The sequence below is a fragment of the Nuphar pumila genome, chromosome 10 (assembly GCF_984573655.1).
Source record: "Nuphar pumila chromosome 10, dmNupPumi1.hap1.1, whole genome shotgun sequence".
NCBI classification, from domain to species: domain Eukaryota; kingdom Viridiplantae; phylum Streptophyta; class Magnoliopsida; order Nymphaeales; family Nymphaeaceae; genus Nuphar; species Nuphar pumila.
In genome coordinates this window covers 107,034,155-107,051,306 of record NC_143258.1, presented here as the reverse complement: position 1 = coordinate 107,051,306, position 17,152 = coordinate 107,034,155, and the positions used below count along the sequence as shown (strand labels likewise).

Genomic DNA, 17,152 nt, shown 5'->3' with positions numbered 1-17,152 from the left:
CCCCGCCCCCCTCCCTCTTCGCTGCTCACTCCAGCGCCAGTGACGGCCGCACCCCTTCCCTCTTCACTGCTCACTCCAGTACATTGATGTTGTTGCATCTAAACTATGTTTCCCTCTTCGCTGCTCACTGCTCAATCCATGAATTCTTTTTTTGGGGGTTTTCTTTCCAACATCACCCTCTTAACCAAGGGTTCTCAGCTCGATTGAACCCATTTTTTTTCTTATCTCTTATGATGAATCACAAGGAAATGGTGTGTCCATCTCAAAGCAACAACGCTTCCAAACAGAGCCTAAAATGCAATCAATATTTAAAGTATTATTTAACAAAAAATAAAAATATTTAAGCTCTAACCCATCCGAATTACCGAGTCAACTCGCTGACGCTTGAGTCAAGGGTCAGGTGATCCGAGCCCGAGATGAATTTTGGAGATTTCTAATTTGAGGCTAAAATGGATTTTCTAATGATTTTTCTGATTGCGTCTAGGTGTATTTGTGTTTGGTCCACCGGCCCTACCTATGCTCTTGAGGTCCGTGGATCTGGATTCAATCCAATTGAACTCATACTCTCCTGATTAAGGCTGGTAAGCAAACTGAGCAGCTTGTGACGGCTGGGTTTGGCTCATCATAGGGGTGGCAAAACCTGACACGACCCGCCAACCCGCCTCTTAGGCGGGTTTGGGTTGGGCTTAAACTAACCCGTTTAATAAACGGGTCAGGTTCGTGTTAGGGGTATGCCAACCCGCCAACCCACCCACCAACCCGCCAACCCGTTTACCCGACCCGACCCGCTTATTAAACCGGTTGGCGGGTCGTGTCGGGTTACCCGTTTGCCACAGCCGACCCGTTTAATAAACGGGTCGGGTTCAGGTTGAGGTATGCTGACCCGCCAACCCGACCCAATTGCCACCCCTAGCTCGTCATGAACTTCATGATCGATTTGTATAGTTGACTAACCAGGCCACGAGCTGCTAGTTTAACTTAAACAAGTTGAGCCCGAACACAAGGTGTTCATCTCCGCTTGGCTTGACTCGTTCGTATAGATAAAAAGAATATTTTTATGGATAATATTTTGTATAATATATAAAATAAAGAATACATAAAATATATATAAGAAAGAAAGATGAATGAAAAACATATGCATAATTATACTATTAAGTGTAATTTATAAAAAGTTATATATTTTCATGTATAATATATAAAAATGTATACACTGTGTATAAATAACATGTAATGTTTTTACACGGGCTGGCTGGTCTCATTGGGGGCTCGAGCTCAGCCCGGCTAAACACGAGCCGTAACACGAGCTCAATCCACTACTAAACGAGCCGAGCCCGAACATGCCCTGTTCGGCTCGTTTACCAGCCCTACTCGTGATCTTTCTTACCATAACGGGTGCCATGTTGGGTCGGGCCTGGTTTTGGGTCGGATCCATCTAGGGTTTCTGCAAACAAACCGGGGTTCATGCGCCATTTTTTCCTCTTTGTTAATTGGCTCGCTGCTCCCTTTGTGTTCTCACGATCGATCCATGCAATCCTAGGCCGAAATTTCCCCCTTCTTCTTCTTCTTCTTCTTCGTCCGCTCTGATCTCGTTCTCGAGGTTGTTCTTGAGCCTTCAGATTCTGATAATTCTCTTGCATTTGAGAGACGTCTTTGGTAGATCTCCGATGGCGAGGGGCAACGAAGCATTGGCGATGGAGATCGATGAAGGGAAACCATCTCTTCCCGATCACGTAAACCCTAAGTTTTCCATCAATGGTGATAGTCTCCTAACCAAATTGACCTTTTTTTCTTATATCATGGTGAATTTCGATAGATTTTTTTATTCTGTGATGGTTTTGTGTTTTCCTTCTCCCTGTCAGTGTTGCAGCTTCTGAAATCCGCTCAAATGCAGCATGGGTTGCGGCACGGGGACTATACACGCTACCGGTAAGTTTTTTATTTATTTATATTTTCCTTTTTTTTTGCGAATTTTTGGGTGGAAGATGTGGAATCATCCATTGATCAAGAAATTCGATCATTGAAAAGTATTTTGATCATCTGATAATGTACGTTGTACTTGTCGTGGCACCATTTCGCTTCTGTTTTGTTTTGGTGGTTGGTAGACGATTGCTTCATCATTCTGTTTCTTCAATACTGGTTTTGAAATCGCTGATCTGTAGTGGAAAAATATGTCCTTGTATGCCATGGCGTTCTGAATTATGTGAATTCGACACTAAAAAGGTTTCGATGTTTTTGTGTTATCGCCACATGATTTGATTCTATGTCTTGATTTCTGATTAGCTGGTGGTTAAGTTCAACTTAAGTTTAGTGTCAAATTTTCTTGTTTATCCTTAAAATTTAAGGATTTCTTTTTTTTTTTTGAAAATTTTGTTTTGAATGGGTAATACTTCGTTCAAGACAGTAACAAGGGATTTCCTAGAAATTCGTATGATGGATGTCACCGTAGCACACCAATAAGTTAATCAGGAGAAAAGGGGAAACCAGAAAAATACAAAGATGGGGATTCATTAGAATTGTGTTTGGAGTAGCAATGATCATTAGATTGAAGTTTTTGATTAGGTAGTACCTACAGAGTTTTTTCAAAGACTTCTTGTTGTCAATGTTCCCTAGCGTAGGTTGATTCTGATGTACGTTTCATCCAAATTTGCAGCCGGTATTGTAGTGCAAGGTTGAGAAGATTATACAAGTCATTGAAGTTCACACATGGACGTGGGAAATACATCAAGAAAGCCATTACAGAGTCCACTGTCACTGAAGTGAGGTATGTTCATTATGCAGAATTTTAGATGCTGGAAGCATCCTGAAATTGTATGTGCATATTTTTTTTCTTCCATTGGAAAAAAGAAGGGAAGGTTGCACTAGTTTAGCAGAGATTTCTGGTCATGCTTGAAAAAGAATCTTTTATGGGTGTTGACCATTTTAAGCTATGTATTTACTATGTCCTATGTGAAACCTCATGATGCTTATTGCTATGTCACAAAGACACAGAAAGATATGGATATGGGGTTCAGATACGAGACATGGATTCGAGAAAATTTTAAAAATAGGACACGAGGAAACACACACACACACATATATCGCAAACTATGCAAAAAATTCTAAAATTCTAACTTATCATGTATTAGTCTTAAGTAATAATCATCAACTAACAAGTAAAAGTCTAGAACTTGAATCCCCTTTTGTATTTTGTCCCCTTGTTGCTCATACTTACAAGACACAGCTCACAACGGAATAAAAATTTCACAAGCACACACCACACGGTTCACACCTGACAATTGCAAGCTTGCAGCCCGCCAGTCACAACCAGGCAAACACTGAACTCAGAAGTACTGAGTCATTCACTGAAAAAAAATTGTAAACAAGGCATTAAAGCGATTAATTTTAAGAAGCAAAGAAACAATTAAGCAACATAAATTTACAAACACAAATTCAAATATTAAATAGATATTTGGTACTGAGGCGTACGCCTCAGGTACTGAGGCGTACGCCTCTCACAACTGGTATGAAAGTGAAGCGGTGGGAGGGGAGGCAGGGAGCGGCGGTGGAGCAGCTGGCCGGCACGTGGCGGTGGATCCACCGGCACTTGGGGTTAGCACAGCCGACGAATCGGGCGGAGGAGGAAGACTTGGGGATGAAGGAGGGGGTTCTGGAGGTTGATGAGGGGCAATTTGCGCATCACAGCACGCCTCAGTACCTTGAGCGTGCGCCTCGCCTCTGAGGCGTACGCTTCAGGTACTGAGGCGTACGCCTCTCACAACACTGTTTGGAAACCCTCCTCACGCCATCACCATTCTCCCAAAATCGGAACCCCAATCAAACCTTCAAAAAAAAAACAACCAAAAACCTATCTAGAACTAGGGTTCTATTTTATTTTTGAAACATATACAAAATTCAGAATACCCCATTTAACGTGTCGTATCTTGTGTCTGCGTGTGTCAGGCGTGACATGGGACCATTTTAACGTGTACCTATGACATAGGCTTATTGTGTTTCTTTTCAAATGAAGTAATTAACTACCCCTTTTCATCAGTGGATATCATCCAGGTTGCTCTTAACTTCTTTTCAGGTATCTCCATGTGGTTCTTTATATGGCAGAAAGGGCTTGGAGTCATGCCATGGAAAAAAGACAGGTACCAGATGGACCTAGTTCTCGTCAACGTGTACATTTGATTGGGAGATTAAGGAAGGCGGTCAAATGGGCTAACCTTTTTTCACAACTTTGTTCTGTCAAAGGGGATTCTAGAACTTCATTAGAAGCTGAGGTATACTTTTGGTTCATTTCCCAGTTACCATCACCAGATTGAGATTTACTATTTGCCAATTTGTATCAAATATTTCTCTGCTTGTTACCATCACCAGATTGAGATATTTGAAGCAGTGTTTTTCCTCAAAGGGCATCTTTCCTTGATGTGCAGGCATATGGCTCTTATATGAAGGGGACTCTTCTGTTTGAACAAGAGCAGAATTGGGATGCTGCATTGACCAATTTTAGGAGTGCCAGGTAAGACTGAGGCTGTGTAATTGAATATAATTTTTGTGTCTCTGCAATCATCCTTGTGCTTTCTCATCAAGAAAATAAATCTTCCATGAGATGTATGTTGGAAGTCAATTGTGTAATCTTAACTTTGTGTCACATATTTATCTGAGAATGACTTCCCTACCTGTTATCTGTCTTGAACTTTTGCACTGCACATTTTCTGTTTTTTTTATAGATAAAACCAGTCAGAAGGTTTGTAATGCTTAAAGCTTTGGAATTTTCTTTATTCTCACAGTACTTTAAATTAGTAACTTTGTGTTCTGTTAATAGGGCTGTTTATGAACAACTTGGGAAATATGGCGACCTTGATAATCAAATACTATGCCGTGAGCGTGTTGAAGAGTTGGAACCTAGCATCAGGTACTGCTTGCATAAAGTTGGTAAATCAAGCTTGCAGACTTCTGAACTACTAGATCTGGGAAAGATGGAAGGGCCTGCATTCGATCAATTCCAAGCTAAACTTGAGGTGCCACTTCATTTGAAAGTTGTAGCTAAGACTTATAGCTTTTTTGGATCTAGTTTTAAAGATAATGGGAATCATATCTTGCAGAAGATTCTACTTTCTAGTTGTTTTCCACAACAACTTGGGTAATCTAATGTGTTTCAGTTAATTCAGTGTTTGTATCTTGTGATAACTTTTCAAATATTAAATGTAGAAGGTCATACAAGTTTATGCCAACTTTAATATTAGAAAACTTAACATGCATCAGTCAAAGGTTGAGGATTCACAAACACTGTTACTTGGAGATACAAGGCACTAGATTCCCTGCACAATCTTCCGTCTGTTATTTTTAAACTAGAACTTGATTTGCAAAGTGCTCCGTTATGCAACTGTAGCCTTTTGCCCTTAAGATCAAATTTTATTTATTTTGAGAAATGTAGATCCTACTTATTAAATTGAGCATCCATATTGGTAAACAATCAACAGAGGATGATTAGTGGTGCATTTGAGTAGCACTCATGGGGTGCTCATACTTTTGACCCGTTTTGGCAAGATGATAATAGGTAGGTTCTTCAGCTTGCTGTTTTGTAAGAATTGGTGCCACCAGCTCTTTGTTAAGCTCCTTTCACTTGGCATCTAGAACATGACTTGTCAGTTGTTCACAACATTTTTAGATGCATAGACAAATATGTTGAGGGAACTTGACTATCAGTTAGCAGAAGTTTTAATTCAGCAGTAGGGGCTGCTTTTCATTACATGAGTTATTCTTAACTTCACTTGAACCAAGGAAGTCATGCATGTGATAAAAGGTGTATAACTTGTAGTTCTACATTCCCTTGATTCATCTTTGAAATAATACTTGGCGAACATGTTTCCATCCTTCCCCTTTATTAAATATATTTTTTATGACGAAGGTATAGAACTTGTAGTTCCACATGCCTTTATTCATCTTTGAGGTAATCCTCAAGGAGCATGCTATTTCCATCCTTCCCCTTTATTATATATATACCCTTTGTCCATATTTTGTGGTTATTCCTAGTAAAATGTAGACAAGAAAAATTTTAAAGATTAGAATAATGTTCATCTCAACAACTAGTGGTCTGTTACCTTGCTTTGTTGAAGGGTCTTGGCAGTAAGAGTCTTGAATTGTTAACTAATCTCTTCTTAAGAGTTGCTGGTAGTTTGTCTGCATAAATAGGGTACTAGTGGGTCATCTGTGCTCAAGAAAATTAACAATGTGAATGTCTTCACTGGAATTGATTTAGCCACTATTGTTTTTCTCTGTTCACAAATGTGGAAACATGTAGGCAATGCAAGAGGATTGGTGTTTGACCTTGATTATGGTTACACATTGCTAAATGGGATTGTTACTCCTTCCCTCATGGTTGAGGGAAGGAGTCCCAATCTAATCTCATCTTGGATGTAAGTACATGTTCTTATTAAGAATTAATGACTTTTTGGGGTAATATATAGTTTTACCCTTTAAACGTTATGTTTTACAACTCATTCCAATACACATAAAATGACATCTGTTAAGTTGAGTCAAGGGTCATTTAAGTTATTTTTGAGTTTCACCTTTTACTTTTCACAAGAAATAGGGATGTATGATGGATTGTTTGATTCCACAACTAGGTCTTTTTTTTTCGAAAAGGAAGAAATGAAAACAAAGTTAATATCAGGGATGAGGCATCATTCAAGAACTTGCTCACGGCACAATTATGTCCATATTCTTTCCTTTACATGAAGGATTTTTAGGCTGTTGGGATGAGGTGGAATAGGTCATGATTGCCAAGTACTTGTCATTTGTTGAGAGGCGTGCTATGAAAACAAACCCTTTTAGTGTTCCATTACCTCATCACAATTTTTCTTTATTCTTTTTTAAAGTGAAATAACGATCTTGATGGTGTGGTTTTTGTCCAACCATTCATTTTTTCCCCTTTTTCGATTACTTGACAAATGTTTTGTTTGCTTAACTTTTTTCCATTTTACACCCTTTTAGGTTTCTTGAGTTTCTTTTGGTAAATTCACTATGACTTTTGCATCATCAATGTGGCTTGTTCTGTCTTGTTGTATCAACTGTTAATAATTCCTTATATACCTAAGGTTGTCTGATTCTGTTGCAAGTGTTTTTTTGCATGACATGTACTGAACTCTGCTATCTTTTTCTGTATTTTGTTTTCATGTCTCTTTCTTTTGGTCCAGCCAATAATTTTGCCTGCAGTGGCGTCCTATTCAAGTTTTGTGGTGTCCTTGTTAATGATGGCCACATGAATATGCGTTCTGATTTTACAGGCTGTTATGGCTGAAGCGCGATCTCAACAAGCTGCATCCATGACGGAATTTTCTTGGCTTGGCCATCGATTTCCAGTTGCTAATGCCAAGACTAGAGTAGCTCTTCTTAAAGGTTTGTTTATATGTGTGGCTTGTGTAATAGTTTGTCACTTTTGTATATTAGGTTTCCACAGTGAGCTAGTTTATTTTTCAAGAACATTTTTTTTATAAATTTGGAGTGGAAATTTGACAATATTATGATTCGTCATTTGCACTCCATTCTTCTTGGGAATCAATTTCACTTGACTGCTGTGTGCATAGGATAAAATGGGTCGGAACTCGTAAGCATGTATAAGTTCAATTTTTCTGGAATATGTAGATTTGCTTTTTACATCACCGTGATTCTCATGTATGATCTGTAGTAATTCCCTGGCTTGCTGGCTCTCTTTCATTAATTTGGCTCTGTAATCCTTGTACTAACCACCTGTTAGTTTTGAAGTTGTTGATGTCAAGTTCTGATAAGATGCCCATTGTCTTGGGTCATATTTTATTATCCAAGGACCAAATATAGATTTTGTCAGAGCCATATCTTGGTTGAATTCTCAAAAAACCCCAATGCTCACAGCCTCACAGGCCTTAGGATGCTTGTCCATTCACATACTAAAAATTATAGTTGTAAGTTGCATCTTCTAATTCAGACCTTATAGATGTATTCAACAAAGTTTATTTGATAGCAATCATGCTTTGGATCATGTTTTTTAGACATAAAAATAAGATTTTTTAAGTCATGAAATTTTGATATATTGTAAGCAATTGATTTTTAAAGGTCTTAAAAGACCTACTTGTATGCTATAATCACATGATCCAAAATTTGTTTTCTACTAAATAATGCTTGTAGATCATATCTATAGGGTCTTATTAACAAAAAAAATTCAAGAAAATTTAAAATCTAAAGCTTTTATTAGGTGGGAGTAGGTACTCCGTCAGCACCCTATCATTGCTAATATATATATATATATTGTTTTATGTAATAGATAATGCTCTATAGGGGCATTTTGTTCTTGTTATTTTCATGTAAATAATGACTACCCACTAGGGCCGGTATTGTAATTTTGTTTATTTTATTTTTGTCTTTATTGTATATTGTATGGGGTCTATATGACTGTTGGAACAGTGACTGCCTATGAGACTGTTAGACTGTTGGAATAGTGAATGCCTCTCTTAAATGCCTATCTTGGCTTATTATATAGAGCTTTTCTCCTCTTTGTAAGATAATGCTTCTCTTAAGCATTCATGCTCAATAAGATGAATATTTTTTATATTTTTGTGTTCCTCTCTGTAGTTCATTGATGTCTTGAATGCACTTAGTGCTTGTGTAGTGCCTTGTGATCTTGTATTGTCCCTTAGTTGGACTTGTGTATGTGCATGTGCACTTTGTATTTATGATCTTATAAGCCCTTAGGCCTCATTTTGTATTTCTGCATATTTCATTACAGTATGAATGTTTTTTCACCTATCTTGCAGATGATATGTGATTGATTGATTATTTTATATTCATATTATTGGTTAACTATATTAGCAATGACAAATTGGACTACATAGTGTTAAGATGCATATATATATATATATATATGTATATATATATATGTATATATATATATAGTAGAATGTATTTAGGATAAAATTGTGTTTTTATTTTCTTTATTTTTGTTATCTACTTTTTTGTATTTTTATACCCTTTATAGGGCATTTTTGTCTTTTGTTGGGTTGGTTAACTAGCCGTTAGGATGCTCTAACGGCTCGCTCTTCTCCTTATTTTCATATATAAATGGGACTATATCCCTTGTGCATTTGAGTTATTAATAAAATATTATTTTTTAAGAGCTTGTATGCTCTCTTTGGCCCTTGGTGGTTATTGTGCTTGTGCCCCTAGTGGCTTATATTTGTGTCTCTTGTGAGGTGTGAGCTCTTTTCTTATTCCATTATGTAGTATCTGAGCCTTGAGCTCTTGATTCTTGGGATACTTGTGATTAAAGTGCTCATGTGGACGTGAGTTTCTATTATGAATCACAATATTTGGGGCAAAGGGCTGAGGATTGGTCGATGGTACCGAAAATAAACCAAAGCTTGTCTTCACAAAAAATGTTAATGGAAAGAAGGTTGCACTTCAAGGCGATGATATGAACAAAGCCGTTGCCGACTATGAAAAAAAGTGTAAAGAATGAAAAATGAGCCATTCCAAAATCATGTCAAGGCTCATAAATAGTGTGGACATCAACAAGTGTGTGTGCTTGGCAAAATTTGATTATGCAAGTGATGCATGAAAGTATCTTCAAGACATGTACTCTCTAAAGGATATTGCACATGTGTGCAATCTTCAAAACAAATTTAGAACTATGACCCAAGGGGATATGAGCATACACGAATACTATAATGCTTTATCCCTCTTTTGGGATGAACTAACTCTTCTTGAGCCCAAGTGGCATTGTCCTATGGACATTAAGCTCCGTGAGAGGCAAGTGAAGACAAAGCACTTCTATCAACTCATTAATGGACTTAGGCCCAAGTTTAAAGATATTAAGTCTGCTCTTCTCCATAGAGGTGGTGTTCCCTCTATTGTAGAAACACTTGAAGAATTGACTATAGAGGAGAATAAACCAGGGTTACTAGAAGCTTCTTAGATAAGTGAAAAGAAGCCCGCTTTCTAGAAACTCGCTTCGGAAGCGCGATACTCCTCACTTCTGAAACTTGATGGGAATCTCGATTCTCCCACGCTTATCCTATGCTTTTCACACGCTTCATTTATTTTTCTTATATGTTTTTTCACTCTACTTTTCATGTTTTTTATGTGTTTCCTCTCACGCTTCTCACTCACTTGCGTGTGCTTTCTCTAAATTGGCAATCATCATTTTTAAATTTTGTTAAAAATGTAATTTTTACACTAAAAAATCATAAAATTTAATAAGTCACTTTTATTTTAGTTTTTATTTGTGTTCTATTTTGATTCCCATTGAATTTTTATATTATTATTTTTATTCATCTCTTCCCGCTTCTTATACATTTTAAAATGCATCGCCTCTCGCTTTCGCTTCTCGTATCCTTTTCTGCTTTCGCTTCCTAGTTGAGCAACCTTGGAATAAACTAAAGAAACATGCCTCTAAAGATGATTCTGTGTTAGCCAGGCCTAGGCCCGGATTCAACACACGTACCTACAAGCCTCCTCATTTTGGGAGGCCCTCCAATGATCATAAAATCAAGAAGATTGTGTCACTATTGCAACAAACCGGGTCATATCAATTTGTTCTGTCCTAAGTGGAGAAAAGAGGAAAAGAAGAAAGGAGAGTGACATCCGTGGGACTTTCTTTGTGTAAGGTCCTCATTCAAAGAAGGGTGGGTGGTTGTTTTCCAAGTATAAAACAACTTTCGCATCTTGGATGCACCCAAACCAAAAAGCACTCGCAAAGCTTTGCGTCAGGACTTTGCTCGTTGGTTAACCAAAAGTGAATAGTTAGCCGAGGAAGGGCCTGCATTTGAGTATATAAATGGGCCTAAGTCCCTTGTACATGCTATGCATTCTTTGTGCATTTGAGTTATCAATAAAACTTTATTTTTTAAGAGCTTGTGTGCTCTCTTTGGCCCTTAGTGGCTATTCTGCTTGTGCCTCTTGTGAGCTGTGTGGGCTCTTTTCTTATTACATTACAGATAGTTGATACAATGTATTGCAGTTACCAGCTGCATCTGTGATAGGTGTAGTGTAACTACAAAAATCAACCCACAATTTTTGTAAAGTGCAAGAAATTTGATGAATCTTGATATCAATTTATTGATATGAAACTCTCCATTATGTCCTAAATTGAGCTTCTAGGCATTAATTTGCTAGATGCTTTGCTACGGGATGATTTTAGTTTGTGTGGCTAGTGAAAAAAGGAATAAGTGCTCTATTGAGTTACTGCAGTGTTCCTTGTATTGACATCAAGCCAAATGCTACAAAGCTTACTAAGAAATCTGAACAGCTCAGGAGCTGGAGAAAGACCTGCATGGTTCATCATCAGATGCACTGCCTGCAGAGAAAAGACTTCCTGTATTTGACAAAATCTTTGCTGCATATCATGATGCCAGACGCTACATCCGCAGTGATCTGGTAAGTTACTAGTTCTTGTATTCATATACAGGTTGATCTCATGAAACTTCATTTTAGCAGGGACCAAACTTGGTCACCTAACCTGCTGCTTAGGTTTATTTGTTGCTTAAAATGTTAGATTGCATTTGAATGCTTTGAGAGTCATCAACATACTTTATACTTATGGTTATCTGTTTCTGATAATTGGCATACTTAGGTTACTGCAGGAAATGCAGAAAATGTAAAAGATGACCTTAACGGCCTTGATAAGGCTGTAAGTGCTGTCTTAGTACAGCGTACCATAGAGCGCAACCAGTTGCTTGTAAGCATTGCTAAAAGTAAATTCAGCAGGCATACTGAGGACAAGGGTGAAAAACACACAAAACCTGAAGAACTTGTTCGCTTATATGATTTATTAATCCAGGTACCATATCCATGTCTCATTTTTTAGCTTCCTGTGGTGGGGATCTCTGCATATATGATGCTTTACGGTATAAGGTGTGTGCGAGTCACTGCCGCAGTGTATATCAAACTTCATGTATTAATGTATTCATTCGTTTGGCAGAATACAACCGACTTGACGGACTTGGTAAGTTCAGGAAGAGAGAGAAAAGCAGAAGAGGTGTCATTTGCTGAAGAATATGAGCTTAAGGGTTCAATTTATCGGGCAGAAAGGTTGATTTTCTCTCTCTATTCAGAAACTTTAGGTTCACTTTTTTCTGTAATCAGAAACATTTGGGCTTATTGGAGCAAATAATTCTGCAGAGTTATGTTATTGTTATTTTGATTATCTTAGTGAAGTGTATGTGTGTACGCACCATATTCATGCAACTTGCAATTATACAATGAACTGGTGGAAATGTATCATATAGCCAATTTCAGGCTCCTAAACTTTGGGCCCCTATCCTGTCCTTACATGGAGTATCCAGTGGCATTGGACATCTCATTCTCATAGAACTTGTAGATGCCCCCTTCATGAAATCAGCATTAACAGATACAAGAATAGAATCATATTGGTGGAGACTTTTCAGGTTAATCTTATCAACTATATATGCACATTTAAAAATCCTAAGGGTCCTTTTCAATGCACTTGTTGGCTGGACTAGTTCATCCTGCTTTAGCAGACATCCAGCATTTGCAAGAAGCGTGGAGCAGGGACAAAATGCATCCCACCCATGCATTTTGTCCCAAAAGGCAGGGACAAAAAAGTTGGAAGGGTGGGGGGTGGCACCGTCCAGGCTGGCCGCATCTTGTGATGCAAATGCACAATACCTATAGGAGAATAAATACAAAGTATACAAAGGCTGCTTCTATTGACAATAGGTATACAAAAATATAAAGGAAAGGGAAGAAAGATGAATGTATCCATGAAAATACGATGCTAAAATATGATGTATACAAAGGCCTAAAGGCTTCTATTGACATTAGGAATACAAAAATATAAAGGAAAGGGAAGAAAGATGAATGTATCCATGAAAATACAATGCTAAAACACTGTTTATACTAAAGAACTGATCAGGATAAATCACAAAACATATGATATTACACCATTGTCATTAATGAATCACTTAAATTAAAGAAATACCTTTTTACATAAATCACTTCTAATGACAATAGGAATAAAAAGAAAGAAAAGAAGGAAATAAAGCCAAAAAGTTGAATTTGTCCATGAAAAATACAAAGTTAAAACACTAGTTATACTAAACTAACCAATAAGAGTAAGTTAAAACACTATTATCAAAATATCACGATATTATTGCTGTAAATTCAGCAAACAATAATAGGTAAAATATCGCGATATTTTGAAAATATCGCCAATTGGTAATATCACGATATTCTCGTGATATTATCAATTAGTTTTAATGTTTTTATTTATTTTTTACACTTTAAATATGTTTTTTTCTTTCTTTTACATTTTTTACTTATTTCTTTTATTATTTATGTATTTTTTGTCTAAACATGATATTTTTTTATATTTTTTATATTTTTTTAGCCCCAAGATTTTTCCGAGATTTTATTATTTATGCATTTTGGTGGCTTGGTTTGAAAGTCTTAAATATGTTGGCAGGTGTTTCTATTTGGCCAAGTCTTACAGTTCAGCAGGCAAAAGGACACAAGCATATGCATTATACTGTCATGCTCACTTTCTTGTTGATGCTGTTCTCAAGAAATTGCAATCAGTTGTAACTCCTGATCAGGTATGCACTTTTATATCTATTGAGGAGAAAGCGAGAGTAAGGGAAGTGTGTCTAAATGGAGGAGGTGCAGGTCAACTGACAAGGGCCATGCTGCTTTGACCCCTTAGGTTTGTCACATCTAGGAATCACACCCCTCTGGTGATATCTTGACTCATCACTTTGTTAGCCTTCACTCATGCTAGATTTTAAGTCAAGCAGATTTTCTACACATGGTTTGTAAATCATCATCCCTTTGTAACCTGTCACAATAAGGACAATGCACCTTTATAATGTTTGCATTTTCGTGTGAAAAGAATAAAACTAAAATGCAACATTTGAACTCAAAATAAATATAATTGTCATTAGTGAAAAATAATGGCATGCAAGGCTTATTAGAATGTCCTACACTAATTATCCATATTTTAGATTTTCTTCATCTATCTGTCCAACACTTTTGTTTACCCTTTTTTTCTTTGGCATTTGTAATCATGCATTGATTATTCTTTTCATATACATGGATTTGTTTGGTCGATTTTTCTAAAATTGATGAAGACATCCCTGTCAGTTGTGTTTCCTATTATTACAATTTCCTGGAGATAGTGGATTACTTCATTTTTTCCTGTGTGAACAGTTGATGGTGCAGGAGTTGAAGGCCTTGGCAGATAGTTGTAGGTCTAATAGTTGTATAGAGCATGCAACATGCATTATGGAAGAGGAGAAATCCAAGGAAAGCATCTCCAAAGGAGTATCAACCATCTCATTGTCTGGGACAGGAAAGAAGGTAATTTTGCATTTTGGGTCAACATATACATATATATATATATATATATGTGTGTGTGTGTGTGTGTGTGTGTGTGTGTGTGTGTGTGTGTGTGTGTGTGTGTGTGTGTGTGTGTGTGTGTGTGTGCCCACTGAACAAACATGCTAGGTCATTTTAGAGGGGGAACTATTTCTGCAATATAGTGCCCCGTCATTTTAGAAACTATAATTTTGCAGTGCTAGCCATAGTTTTTTCAAATAAACCTTCCATTGCAATGAATTTCACTTGTTGTGTGAAAGTTCTGCTGGTTGCTCTGGGTCAAGGAATGCATCTTTTAATTGAACCCCCAGACATTGATATTTGTTTCAAAATTTCATCCCTGTTATACTAAGCTTGTTATCTCATCATCATCATAAATATTAAAATTATAATTAATACATTGTAAGGCTTTAGAACGCCAGAGTTGCTATTTTATGTTAATGTGATCAACCTCTTATTGCAGCCAGAAAAATATCTCCTTGAAATGCTCAATGACTATGAGTCTGCAGTTGGTGATCCCCACTCGAAAGGAATCCCACATATTTTAATGGTTCCACCAGCTTTCCAGTCGGTCCCTTGCAACCCTATAGTTATGGACATTGCCTACGACTCAATCGATTTCCCTTCGCTGGAGACCAGGGTAAAGAAGGACAGAAGGAGCATCTTCAGCAGGTTCTGGGGGTGAAAATGTCCAAATTTGATGTACTGTATTTTTTGGTAAAGTACTGGTTGATGGATTCCAATTTTTTTGTCACTTTTTAGTCACAAGTATTCTCTTTCATTTTTTTTTTCTGGGTTCTCTCCTTTCATGTAGTTTCTTTTAGATGGAAAGATATTGGATAGCAACGAGTGCAACATCATTTGTTTCATTGGGATGCCATCTATGTAGTCAAAAGCCCCGACTATTCCGCCTAGTTGGTCTAGGCGTAAGTAAAACGCCTAGGCTTTGCAATTCTTAGTTGGGCACCTTAAAAGGTACAAATTTTGCCGACTAGGCACCGACTAAGGCGCCTAGTCAGCAACTAAGCTGCCCCCGCCTAGGCACAAGGGCATTTTAATCATTTATTATTCTTATATATTCTGTTTTTTATATATATAATTATTTATATGTGTGTGTTTGTGTGATTTGTTTTGTGAAATGATGAAAACATACTTAGTTATTATATTTATATATATATATATATTACTTTGTTTCTTATGTATATATGTTATTTATATATGTGTGTTATTTGTGCTTCTGTGAAAGGCTGAAAGCATATTTTGTTGATTATACGAAATATGTTATGAATAATTGAATATATATATATATATATTTTGTGTGTGTGTACAATCATATATATGTATATTGTGGTTATATGTGTTAGTATATTTTGTGAAATGTGTAATTTTGTACTTGTGTAATGAAAACATATTATTAGTAAAAGAATTAAACATATTTTTATGTATATTTTGTATAATTTTTTATATTTTAATTGGGGTACCAACTAGTCCCGCCTAGTCCTCGACTAATCTTTTTAGGGGTCTACTGACTAGTTACCGCATGCTCTTTTGACTACATAGGATGCCATTGTATTTGGACATTGTCTTGATCTCTGATATGGTTAGAAGTTGTACAAATCAACTAATTTGAGCCCATTAATTTTTTATTGGTGTTGAACATAACTGCTGTAATTTGTTCAACGAAAAGAGAATGTTGAATTATTAAAAAAAAAAGCCAATTCGTGAAGTCAATGTTGTCTTTGTGGTACTTCTCATATTGTTCTACAAGAACATAATGAAGTTTCTTGTGACCCAAGTTGGACTTGATGGCACTGTTCAGAATTTCCCTGATGTATTGAAATAGCAAGGTATCAGTTGGATTTCATGAAACACACACACAATGTGGTCTTATATCTAAATTGTTTCTAACCGAGAAGCCCCAAATACTCTTGGTGCTTTCTGCCTTTGTACATTCAAACTTCAAACCAGACACAGAATGATTGAATTTATATTAACTAAGTATATAAACTATTTCAATCACGGGTAGTGGGAAGCTTCCCGACTGCATCCCTATCAGATGATATACCTGATTGTTTGGGACTGTCAATTTTGGTGTTTTTTTTTTAAATTCTAACCTTACAGATGTGTTCAACATGTTTGATTTACTAGAAATTGACACTTGGATCATTTGGTTCCGATGCATGAATAGGTTTTTATAAGGTTCAAAAATCAACTGTCTACAATTTTCATAAATTTTTGAGGCTTCAAATACCATTTTCTTCATCCAAAAGGCAGCATCCAAGTGTCAATTTCTAGTAAATCAATCATGCTGAACACATCTGTAAGGTCTGGATAGGGTTGGTATGTTTTCTGCAAATTTTGTGGGAGGCTCTGGCCCGTGAACTTTTGACTCGGTCGACCGCATAACATTAACTTGGGACTTACCTTATGCCCATGGTCTTTCTTCTAAGCCTCAAGAGTTCAGCCTACTATGAGTTCTAAATGTTGCACTTACTCTTTAGCATTCAATACTCTGGATTGGTTCAGGGCAGATTCAAGAAACCTGGTAAAAGCTAAGTATAGATTTTTTTTAATGATTGGAGAAAAAACCACTTTACTCACTCATGAGCTTGTTAGTGTCAAAACCCCAGGTTCCCTTGCTCACCAGGGAGTGCATCCAGCTTGCCTTGTGGCAAGGGACTTGAACTTGAAGCCGTGACGTCCCATTAGCTTGGTGACATTCGTGAGCTGCCTCTACCAGATGATGGAGCATTTGTAGGCCTGCAAAAGCCAAATATAATCACTTTGGAAAAGCGAAAAACTGTCA

General features: G+C 37.0%; 1 protein-coding gene across 1 annotated transcript; it reads left to right on the top strand.

Moving 5' to 3' along the window:
• Positions 1-1,495: 1,495 nt before the first annotated feature.
• Positions 1,496-16,072, top strand: LOC149827811 (signal recognition particle-related / SRP-like protein). The gene is made up of 13 exons (XM_090019647.1): positions 1,496-1,755; positions 1,860-1,926; positions 2,651-2,761; positions 4,067-4,262; positions 4,416-4,501; positions 4,808-5,003; positions 7,272-7,383; positions 11,264-11,391; positions 11,588-11,794; positions 11,936-12,045; positions 13,439-13,568; positions 14,179-14,328; positions 14,810-16,072. The coding sequence occupies exons 1-13, from the start codon at positions 1,665-1,667 to the stop codon at positions 15,029-15,031; spliced, it is 1,806 nt and encodes a 601-aa protein (XP_089875773.1). The 5' UTR covers positions 1,496-1,664; the 3' UTR covers positions 15,032-16,072.
• Positions 16,073-17,152: the final 1,080 nt, after the last annotated feature.

Excerpts from the sequence above, each read along its gene's own strand:
- LOC149827811 (XM_090019647.1), top strand. The coding sequence starts at position 1,665 with ATGGCGAGGGGCAACGAAGCATTGGCGATGGAGATCGATGAAGGGAAA. Across the intron at positions 1,756-1,859 it reads CCCTAAGTTTTCCATCAATG|TGTTGCAGCTTCTGAAATCC; the intron begins GTGATAGTCTCC and ends TCTCCCTGTCAG. Across the intron at positions 5,004-7,271 it reads AATTCCAAGCTAAACTTGAG|GCTGTTATGGCTGAAGCGCG; the intron begins GTGCCACTTCAT and ends CTGATTTTACAG.